The sequence below is a fragment of the Xenopus tropicalis genome, chromosome 9 (genome assembly GCF_000004195.4).
Source record: "Xenopus tropicalis strain Nigerian chromosome 9, UCB_Xtro_10.0, whole genome shotgun sequence".
NCBI classification, from domain to species: Eukaryota; Metazoa; Chordata; class Amphibia; order Anura; family Pipidae; genus Xenopus; species Xenopus tropicalis.
The window spans coordinates 33,952,496-33,964,858 of NC_030685.2; the positions used below are offsets into that span (position 1 = coordinate 33,952,496).

The following is a 12,363-nucleotide window of genomic DNA, read 5'->3' on the forward strand; positions in this document are numbered from 1 at the left end:
CACACGAAAGATCAAAATTACTACGTGTATGGCCACCTTAACTCACCTTATTGGCCATTCAAGCTTTATATTAGAGACATGGTATTGAATGTTGATGGGACATCTTCCTTATAAAGTGATATGTATTTCTAGGGTTCCTTTGACAAATTACCATTTTTATTACTTACACAGAGAATGCAAACAATATGCAATAATATATACTATTATTCAATTGCAGAAAGGTTAACTGCTGAGACTAAAACATACCTGTATAATTACAATGCCCTGTGCATGTCTTCTGAGTTTCTGGCAGTATAAATATAAAGTACAGAATCTAAATATGATAAACTGCATTGGAGAGCAAGCTTTAAAGGCATTTAAAAAAAACAAAATAGGAAAAGTCTATGTTGCAGAAGCTCCGCCCTCCAGTTCTTTCCCATTCCCCATCCCTCCCACTGAAGAGAAAGCTCACTCTATATAGAGGGGCTGCAGACTCAAGGGAAATTTGGACTGTCCCAGCTGTGAGCTGTACAGGTTCCAGACTGTGCCTTCAATTCATTCTCTGCTTTTCCTAATTGGACATCTGTAAGTAGCAACTGCACCTTTTAGTGGGATTTAGATACAGTATGCAGGATCTTTGGCCCACGTGCATATATATTTTGGTGAAAATTAATATTTATCTGAAAGATTAAAGTTTGCTGTACGGGTTTAGGTCTGTAAGGGATGGGCAACCTGTTACCCTCCAGCTGATGGTTATCTGGGGATGCAAAAGAGAATTTAATAGCAATTATAGTTTTAGTTCAGTATAGGATTTTTAGTAGGCTCCTGTGCTAAATCATAGTTATAACATCCTATGATCAAAATAAAGGTGGACTCAGAGCTGGTTTTGGATCTTTTTTTTTTTTCTCCAGCAATATGTCCTGACCCCCACACTGAAGGGAAGTCTGACCCACCTGTAGTTGAGATGCAGACAGTTTTTGATGTTATTGTGGACAGCTGTCCACATAAGGAGGTTTATGGGGCAATCCTGTGTATCTTGGAAATATGTTCTGAATGAAATATGAGTATGTGCATAGCATATATCCCTATAACATGCTGAACATATACAAAATTAGTACACATTATGCTACATAACCTTAATATCAGGTTAATCTACTTTTTTTTTTTTTTTAAAAGGGTGCAAAAACTTTGCCCCAAGTTTTATATTAAATGTTAAAAATAAGTTGAATAGCCTGTGTGATTCGCCACATGAAATATCTTTTATCTATCTATCTATCCATCTATCTATCTATCATCTTCTATCTATCTACATGTAGTAACTTGTATAAAGTTATTATATACAAAATATATATAGAATTCGACATAATGTTTTGAATGCTACAACATAATGTATAAGCACTGAGTATTTTTCCCAATAATAGGTATATAAATGCTGTTTTAAATGGAAGTCCTTGTGTATTTAGAACACAGACCTGTCAGTTGCGACTCATGAGCTGTGCACAGCATGGCACTGGGTGTTTTATTGGAGGTTTGATGCACACATATTATTCCCTAAATGGTATTTGTTATGAATTAGTTATCGTGTATTGTAGATAACATGACCTTATATGGCTGCATGCATAGATTTTAGCAGAGGGCCAGTACATGAAGCTGCCTTCCATCACTAAGTGATAATATATGATTTGCAGCTATCTGCATTGTAACATTTCTTAAGTTCCCTTAACTGCCTTTGGCTCCCAGCATCTGCACAGGTTACAGGCTGAGAATGATGTAGCATTACAGGATTATATTACAAGCCAAAAGTTGCTATTTGCTCTCCAGGGATTTGCAACTCGTGTCACTCCAGCTGTTTCAAAACTACAATTCCCAATGTCCTCTAACAGACTGCTGGGCAACAAAGGAGGATGCAGATGCCTGTATCAAAAAAAGATAATCTTTTAAGGTTGTTTTTTTTTAATTCTGCTAAATCTTGGGCAGGTCAAATGTAAAATTCAGCATTTCAGATCTAGGGGTTGTTCTTGGCATTGTCAGTGATAAATGTAAAAGTTTTCTAATTTCCCTTATTTAACTGCCTTATTTTTCAGTAGTGTATAATCTCTATTTATTGTCATTTAAGTTAAGTAGATATTTAGATTGTAAGCTGTAGGAGGAAGGGGCGTCTTTTGTACTGAGTCTCAATGCTTAACACTGTTACTTATTTTTATAGATATAAATTTGTTGTAAATAGATCCACAGAACATTTGTTTTATGTATTTCTCTATGTATGCATATGGTTTGCTCCACTGATGAAGCAATAGTAGACCAGCATCATTTAGTGGTCCAAACTGATGGTAGGATATTTGTGTATCGGGATGCATTTGATAGGAACCTTAATACCTAGATTTAAGCTAAATATAACTCTACAAGGAAGTAAATAGTTTGTAAAGTGAACATGGCAAGTGCTTGAAATGTAATTTACAACAGCAAAGTGGGTAGCAGCACCTGTTCGTGCTATTGAGACCAATGGCAAGATTTTTACCTCTCCAACAGTTTTCACACTTATAGTGGAACTCTACACTAGTTGGCACCCTTACCAAGGGATATATATATATCAATAGGTGAAATTGAGCCAGAAAGTAACTATGCTACTCTGTATTTATTGATATAAACGTTGTAGGGGCATATTTATCAATGGGTAAGATTAAGAGTTTACTTTTTGAAGTATGCCTCTAAAAATCCCAAAGAAATTGATAGAGAGCTGCAGATTTTCTCTGGGTGAGGCAAATGTTTTGATAAATATGCCCGTATATACTCCTTATATCTGGGTTCCTCCATAGATCTTGGTCTGGCAAGGAACATATATTCACTTTAGAGCACAGGTTCCCAAACTGTGAATGGGGATTTGAGCCTAAAGGCCAGTTGAAGTGGTATTAGGGCTAGATATATAATAACTTTTCATTAATTTAAGAAGTGTAGCAGAATGACCATTAATATAATAATTTCATATATCCACAACATTTTTATAAAGTAAAGGAGGCTATGAGTGATTTGACCACAAGAGGGCTTGGACCCAATAAAAGTCCCCAAACCAATCTATTAGAGTTCATCAGGGGCATCTTTAAAATGTTACTCCATGACTTAAAAGGTGATAATAACCTGGTACTGTGGGTTCACATTAAGCCATTGATTAAGCCATTGTTTGCACTGACACTTTAATTATAATATTATCATCTTTAATTAAACAATGCCATCTTCTTAAATCTTCTTCAGTGTGCTACTGTTACCTTCTTGTACTGGTCAAGAGAATCTATAAGTGTAAAATAACATTTCCTAATATTTATGTATTATGAAATATGTTATTTTTATAATCATACACATGAGGCAATATTCAACATGAGTTCAACCAAAGAGCTTACACTGTACATACTTTCTGGCTAATTTTTTCTTAAAAAAATAGCTATGGTCTAACAGTAAAGTTGTAAACACTTTTATTTTCCTGCTTCACTGGTTTTTCAAAACAACTGTGAGTGAGGAGCAGGTATAAAGAAAAGGTTAATCAAATTACCGGCCCAGTAAGCCTCCTAGCACAGCACTGTCCAACTTATTACATGCAGTTGGGTGTTTATTTCTCACATAGCATGATCAAGGGCAGGATTATAATAATATTATTATATAATGATTATGTCATCCAATGAAGTCTTTGAGCATCCGTTGGAGGGCAATAACAGACCCATGGGCCTCTAGTTAGACAGCCTTAATATAATGCACATGTCTACTAAAGGTAGACACTAACAAAGCCATTTTTAATTAAGCCAATACCTAATTTTTTACAGGTGACCGTTAAGTCAAAATGTCGCAAGCAGCCATAACCGAGGATGAAAAATTTCTATTTGTCGACAAGAATCTTATGAACAATCCATTAGCCCAGGCTGACTGGACAGCCAAAAAGCTGGTCTGGATCCCTTCTGAGAAACATGGATTTGAAGCGGCAAGCATCAAAGAAGAAAAGGGGGATGAGGTTGTGGTGGAAATGCAAGAAAATGGGAAGAAGATAACAATCAGTAAGGATGACATCCAAAAGATGAACCCACCTAAATTTTCTAAAGTGGAAGACATGGCAGAGTTGACTTGTCTTAATGAAGCATCCGTGCTGCACAACCTAAGGGAGAGATATTTCTCTGGCCTTATCTATGTAAGTCACTAAGATTTCTATAATAAATTAGTAGTGAAACATTGCTTAGAAAGCATACTACACAGCATTTATATTCATATAAAAATGAATAGGCAATCTTAGTCCTTCAGCTGATCTAGCTACCAGACAATAGAATAACCCTGTTATTAGTAATTATTTTTTATCTAACATTTATTTAATGAAATACCTTCAATTTGTAAATTGCTCAATGAAATTTATAGTTTTTGGCTTCATTCTTAGATGTTGTGCTCATGGGGAGATAATATAAGATACACATATGGTTACTGGGCATTTATGAAATAATGATATAGTTGCCAATGTTGTATTTTACTAGAATGGAAGTCATATATATTTATTCTGCTCTGTTTTGGCATGTGGTACATTCTGCAGTATTCAGAATATGAGCAAGCCACATCAGCATTGAAACTTCCATTATCTGTCACTTACTATACAGGAAGGAAATATGCCTGCAGCTTGATAAGCAAGAAGGTTCTGTTCAGCCTGTAGTCCAACCTGACTTCTATAGTGTACAACAGGGCTAATCATAGAAGAACTGGGATGTTTAAACTGGGATGAAAGAGTTGTAGTCTAGGGACATCAGAAAGGCTGCAAATCCTCACAGTTCTATAGTTAAGAACAAACTATCTACATCATTTTGCATGGTTATTTCATTTTGATGCTTGTTCAAGAGCAGACACTTTATTCTGCATTACCATAAATCAGTGGGATGGAAGTTGCAACTTACGTCATATTTTGGCCACCAATAGTGGACAGAACTGACCTAGAATTCTAAAATGGCAGCTTACAAGCTGAACAACAAAATAATTCAAAAACCACAGACAATAAAAAATGAAGCACATTGTCTTAAAATACCACTGTCTACATCAGTTGTCAGACAATTTTAGTTCAATGCTACCTTGATGTTTCAACCTTTGGTCAGGGCCCCCTTTATCACATGAAATGGGAACAGATATAGTAAGATATAGATGTATTAGTCTTTTAGCCATAGTTACAAGAATGTACAACAAGTACATATTTAAAACATACTACACTGTAACTAACCTTGGCCTTTAGGTGTTTCTAGGAGAGCAAATTGCGATTCTCCACAGTTCTGGCCCCAACTGGCTTTAATGCTAAGCACCCCCACCACCACTGCACCAAGCACCCCAGGAGGCAGCCTTACAGTTTGTGGTTTATGTGGTTTACTATAAAAATCAGACAAAAATCAGTGATGGTGTATGGTTAAGGGTTTCCATAGACCGAGCTGGTATCATGTTAGGCACAGGGAATTTGGTTACCTTTGTTGAATAAGGTTCCTTCTTTAGACAAGAGTATTCCAAAAGCTTTCAATGGATTTCTCAGTTTGCTATAGGATTGATATTTTTTCAGGTCTTAGCCACTTAATCGTGGCATGTAAGTTTTCCAGAAGCATGATAAAGAGCTGGGGTAGAGGATGAGCTCATTGAGATTTAATTGGCCACAGGTTTACTGTTCTTTGTGGTGAGTGAATCTAGTCCGATTGCTGATATGTATTGCTAAGGGAGTGTTAGCAACTGGTGTCATTACTTATAGGAAATGCAAGAGTAAAGACATCATTGAGTTGCAAAGAAGGTTAAATGATTGGTCACAGAAGGGAGGCTTCCTGGGGAGACAAGCAATACTGGAGATGTAATGCAGCGGGTTTTCTCTGCAGATAAATGGTCAGTGAGGCGTGGGACACAGTTGATGGAATGGGAAGAGATCAGTCAAGTAAAGGAGGATCATTCTGCCCATTAAACAGCATAGCAATAAATGGTATTTAAAAGAATGATGGCAACCCTGGCCCTAAATAATGATTGGACATGTGTCAGCAGGCATCAAATACTTCTTTATTATAAAGTATGCTGTAAGTGAGCAAATAAAATAATATCTTTAGTTAATTTGACTAATGCTTGGTTTTGAGCAAAAAAACATTTCACTAACACTGTAATATGTGATTCAGCTTTTTGCCTTTCAGAGAGCCCTTGATATGAATAAAGTGACCATGGCTAAATGTTAATGATACTGTAATACAGTACCAAGATGTGTTATTAATGGTACTTGTGTTGAAATGCGCTCCTTTGCACTTTCACATAGTTGCTTTTTTTGTATGCCTATTGACACAGGGAAACCCTGGAGGTACCAACACCTCTAAGTTTCCAGAGAGGCTTGTGTTAATACACGCAGTGCACTTGCTCCTAAAGAATCACACACACATAATTTTGACGCAAAGTGTTAAAAGTTCCAAAATCTATTTTCAGCGTCCAACTGCATCCAGTTTACATGGAAATGTAAACTAACTTTGCCTCATTTTAGCCACAATTTTGTCAGGCGCAATGACATCTTGCCACTGCTTTACACTAGAATTATGGAAAAATGCTGCATTGCACTTAGCACAATGTACTCAAAACATTCTTAAATGTGAATAAGGGGTTGCAGTTTAAAAATCATGCATTTTATATTGCTAAAGTGAAATTTATATAGAGTCAAGGAACATTGAGTTCTCTACTAGTTCGGGACCTATCAGTGGATTTCCTAGTACAGTGCTGTCCAACTGGCGGCCCGCGGGCCGCATGCGGCCCGCGACCCCCCTCTGTGTGGCCCTCCACCTGTCTGGCTGCTTTGATGGCTTACTCTTGTGTAAGCTTTAAATGGTATCAGTACTGTGATTAACTGCCCCCCCTGCATGGTTCTCACCTCAGATTCAGGCTGTAATCAGGCTGTATTGTTTAAATATGTAATTCCCTGTGTTGTTCACACCTTTTAATCTCTGCATTGTTCACCCCCTGCAGTGTTCACACCTCATGCTCAGGCTGTAAACACCCACATTGTTCCCCTGTTCACACCTCAGGAGCAGTAGAAACCCACAAATAATCCCTGCATACTACAAAAAGAACATATACTGAGGTGGTACTGCAATTAAAAAGTTTTTTAATATATAGTTATTGTGCAGACTGTAGGAGCAGTGCCAGCATTGTGTCACTGTAGGCTGCCTGTGTGTGCCATACACACAGGCATCATAGGGCAAGCAGAGTATGGCACACACAGGCAGGGTAGGGAAGGCAGAGTATGGCACACACAGGCAGAGTAGGGCAGGCAGAGTATGGCACACACAGGCCAAGCATGGCACAAACCAGCCAAGAATGGCACACACAGTGAAAGTATGGCACGTAGGCAGGGTAGGGCAGGCAGAGTATGGCACACACAGGCAGGGTAGGGAAGGCAGAGTATGGCACACACAAAGGCAGGGTAGGGCAGGCAGAGTATGGCACACACACAGGCAGGGTAGGGCAGGCAGAGTATTGGAGGTTTTTGCTGTACTACAACCATTAAAATGGGTATGGTCATGTGATAACATGGGTGTGGTTTCAAGTGGGTGCAGTTTTAAAAAGGGGAGTGGTCAAAACTGGCTTCCATTATCGGCCCTCCACCACGTAGGTCGGAAAAATTCCGGCCCTCGGTACAACAGAAGTTGGACAGCACTGTCCTAGTACATTGCATGCTCGTAATCATAATGTCTCACTAACACAGGCTGAAAACCTTTTTCTTAAAATCCTTCTGCGTTGGGTTTATTCATCAAATGCATTTCAGAATTTCTAGCCAGATCCCCTTTGTTGCTCATACAGTTACAGTTCTGTTTAATAAAGCTCTTTGTTCCATTACATTTCTGTTATAAAGTATGTTGTAGAAGTCATATATGTTTTATATTTATATGTTAGGCTAGTTGTGTTAATGAACTTGTTATACAAATGTATACATTGCCCCCTTATGCTAACCCAGATGCACATTATGTTTCAGTTCCCCCCAGTTGTTCAATCAATAATGAGCAGCAAGTTTCCATGGTGAAACTTTTAAAATATGGGTCACACCATCTTCTAGGAAATATTAATGAATAAAAAAATAATTACAAAATACATAATTTGTTCAGTAAGGAAAGTTACTTGCTATTCAGTGATCACATAGTCACTCAAGCCTTTCACAGTTGAACATTTTTATGTCACCCACAGTCCTTTAATGAAACTAGTGTTTCAGATTATGAAACCTTGGCCTCCTTTCAATGAAAGCAAAAGTCAACTTTAATATACAAGTTTATGTTTTGTGTGAACTGCGCTGTGTGCTCCCAGCTCAACAAAGCCGATATCTATATCAGCTTCATCCGTCTTGGAAATAAGTACCTGCATAATATACCAATACAGACAAAAATATCTCTTGCTATGTATTCTCTGTTTCCAAATACCAAAGAAATCATACATACCAATGCTTTGAACAGGACTTTCGTCGTTTTCCTTATAAGGCCAAGCAAATAATGTATATAGTACCTCTCTGTAAACCATATCTTTAGGCGATCCGTGATGAATTTCCTTCTAGAACACCATGGAAAAATACAGGTTACCAGTGATAAACATTGTCTATAATTATTCTCAATGGGATTCTATTACAAGTCACACAATAGTAGACTGCCCATGGAACACACTTTTTGCAATGATCACCAAAGCTCAAAATTCATAGCCAAAAAGAAATGCTGTTAAACTTTTGTGATTGGCTAATCCTCGTGTACTTGGAGTGGATTATAGCAAGATGTGCTATGTGCACCCTATTTGAAGGTATTGGACATTAAAATGCATCAGAGCTCCCCCTCACATACACACACACATATATATGGTATATATATATATGCTCATGATAACCAAACTGTACCAAGTAATTTGACTTTAAAATTCTTTTTTTTACAGACATATTCTGGTCTTTTCTGTGTTGTGGTCAACCCATACAAAGCCCTACCAATTTACTCTGAGAAAATCATTGATATGTACAAAGGAAAGAAAAGGCATGAAATGCCACCTCATATCTATGCAATAGCAGACACAGCCTACAGGAGTATGTTACAAGGTAAGAGCTTGGGAAAAAACACTTTTGCCTACTTTCCTATGACTGCTTATGTGCCATGTGAGCAGTGGTAAATTTCTTTCTATAGCTCAGTGTCAAACCCAGGATCCTATATACTATGCCTTGCGCTGTCAGGGGATATTTGAGACTCGCAATTTAATAACTGCTAAAGGATTGCAGGGGTACATCACTAAGGAATCCATTCTGGACCTCTGGTCACTTTCCCAGCATGACGTTGCTTTCCACTAAATGTAAAATCCAAGCTCAAAGAAACAGACTGCATTTTGTTTCCAGATCACTTTTGCCTTATTTGGCAGGGAAAAGAAGTTAAACATCATTAATATAATTCTGGAATCATTTGGCACGGCTTTTTGCAAAATGCTGATCCTTTTTTATTGGGCTATAGCTCATTAAACTGTCTATCGCTTTATTAAAATGTCAAGGGTTTGTCATAGTTTACATACAAGTAATAACGTTTTCTTTGAGGAACGCATTTTCCAAATTCTGTATCAGGACATTGCAACTAGAGGTTTAGCTAAAGATTTTCAAACACACTCCAGTACCTCCTTAAAGGAATACTGTCATAATTTTTATGGTAAACATTTTACTTCTAAATGACACCGTTTACATAGCATAGTATTTCACTCTATCATTTAAAATGTTATTCTTGAACCAACAAATGTATTTTTTTAGCTGTAATATTGGTGTGTAGGCGCCATATCAGTGCATTGTGCCCAAGTCTGAGCTTTCAGAAGGAGCCAGCGCTACACATTAGAACTGCTTTCAGGTAACCTATTGTTATTCATACAGGCGATGTCTTAAAAGGACAAAACTTATTAAATGTTATATTTAATATTACAAAAAGTAAACAGTGCATTTACAGATGTTGACAAATAAGAGAAATACAAAACAGTAAATAAATTAAAAGGGGAATAAAACACAGGGGAACCCTAGGTACATTAACAAGTTGGGAATTTCCTTTGTGTTCTCCTGAGGCAAGAGCTGGAAACCTGGGCACATACCACAACAGAACTGGGTCCTCAGGTATGAGCTATCATGGTTAGGTCTCACCCCCTTTTTATGACCTGCTTGGATATTCTCTCCTCACTACCTTATGCATGAGGTATGAGAATATGTCATGTACGACCCCCTGTAGATGGCTGAAATTTTCAGGCCAGTTTCTGTTATATCATATTGGCACTTAACAGCTTAACAGTTTCCAATATTATGATGAAAATATGGGCTTGCTGTGATCCATTTGTAAGCGATCAGAATGATACCAAACATGAGGGGTGTCTCATGTTCCAGCCCCCCAGAAACAATCCCTCCTTAACTGGCAGGTATAGGCTGTTCCTGTTTGGTATCATTGGGAAGCATGTGATCTCCTCATAAGCAAAATGTGATTAATGAGGATATGAACACTATAGAAGAGGGGATAGGATTCCTTTCTCATAGCTGCTCCCCCCCTGCTGCGCTAGGTCACAGATCAAAGAATCCAGTTGTCCTTGCCCAATTGGTCTGGCTCCGAATAGTCCTATACACCAGCAAGTATGACACCTTTCCACAGCCCCTTGTTGCATATCTAATTAAGGGCCTCTTTGTGGGCCTGAGACCAAATGTTTCCAGTTTTAACCCCTATAATGCCAGTGCAATATTGCTGTAGCATGTCATTCACCTCTAAAATAACATGTACTATGATTTAACTCGCTAGTTTGAATTTTCAGCAGCTATCTGATTCCAATTTAACCTAGCAACTAGGCAGTGATTTGATAGAGGAGAAGAACAATAAAATTGCAGCTTCACAAATCAATAGGGTTGCTGGGGTCAGTAACCCCCATTTGAAAACTGGAAAGAGTCAAAATAGGAAGGCAAATAATTAAACAACTATAAAAATGAAGACCAATTGAAAAGCTGCAAAAGAAAAGAATACCTTTAAGTATATACTTAAAGTATTGGAATGGTCTACACACCGCCTATAAATAGCTGTGGTTGTTCTGATAGTGCCTGTAATATAGTATATCCTAACAGTTGCAGGATATTGGAATTGGAGGGATCCAGACTAAGGGCGAAGACACACGGGACACATCATAGGATATTATAAAAGTCACAGCGACCTTTTTTAAAAAGTCGCGACTACTAATCACTGCAAATGTTTTCCCCTAAGCAATTCCTGGTCTAAGCCAATTTGTTGAACAGTAGCATTACATACATTCTGAAGGACATGCACATAGCTAGTGTTTATTTGCTTATCTCTACATTCTCCCTATATCATGGTTGATAAATAACAAGCAAAGTGTGGACAGTTCACTTGACTTTTCCTGTTACCAAACCACACTTACTACTTGATGTGTGTTAACGCAAGATAAGATATGGCTATATGTCAAAGTGAGAATTTTAACATTCTGCCTCACCATTGTAGACAGAAAATAAACATATGGAAAGCGAACTAAATATATTAACAAAGATTAAGGCTCACTGTAAAAAAATGTGTGGGTGCTGGGAGCTGTCATAGATGACTTCTTGCAAACTATGTTACTAGAATAGCTGGTCCTTTGGCCAGGAGAAAATAAACAACTACGTGGACATCCTTGTTTATCTTTCCATTTGCTTACAAGCCACCCACCAGCAGCACACCCACACACCAAATAACTTTGAAAAATCAGTTTTAGTTGCTACTGACAACAAGACATTTTTCACAACAGTATGTTCTCCCTGTTTTTGGAATAATGCAAATTCAGGTAGCTGCCTTTTTTCTGCAGAAAACATTGTTAGACAGAGGAGTAAGAAACAGGTAATATACAGGAGACCAGACTATGTAGCGTGAGCTTTACACTGTAAAGTGTTACATGAAATGCATTTATATAATAATATGATTAGAGAGATTCATAATCTCATAAACATTCAATAATGTCTTATTCTAGCATTTATTCTTGTACATTATGTAGCAAAGCCAGAGATTTATTGTCTCTCACATTATTTTATAGTCAGGGGATATAAACACATTTTTATTTAGTTAGATGTTCTGTATTATTAACTGTTGTGCACAAAGTTTAGTCAGAAAGTATTATATGACATTATATTATATTAGATATCTTTGTTGCTGCAAGGAACACATCTTGCCAGTATCCAGAAGAAAAGATTATAACAAATACACTTTAATGAATCTGTGGCTTCTTTTTAAATTGCAGAAGCTTCTTCAGGGACGTCTGGGCAATGCAACCTGGAGATTACATTTTTAATGCAGTGTCCCACCAGGATACCAGGAAAACTCCTGGTGGGCCCAGGTGTAAGTGGGCCCTCCTGCTCCT

General features: G+C 37.6%; 1 protein-coding gene across 3 annotated transcripts in view; it reads left to right on the forward strand.

The window, feature by feature from the left end:
* The first annotated feature begins 473 nt into the window (after positions 1 to 473).
* myh11 (myosin heavy chain 11) overlaps positions 474 to 12,363 on the forward strand; it is a 51,893-nt gene continuing 40,003 nt past the window's right edge. For all 3 annotated transcript variants that reach the window (XM_031892986.1, XM_031892985.1, XM_004917958.3), the window contains exons 1-3: positions 474 to 564; positions 3,792 to 4,150; positions 8,902 to 9,058. In XM_031892986.1, the coding sequence (XP_031748846.1) occupies positions 3,809 to 4,150; positions 8,902 to 9,058 (499 nt within the window). In that variant the 5' untranslated portion in view covers positions 474 to 564; positions 3,792 to 3,808. The remainder of the gene's footprint in view (positions 565 to 3,791; positions 4,151 to 8,901; positions 9,059 to 12,363) is intronic.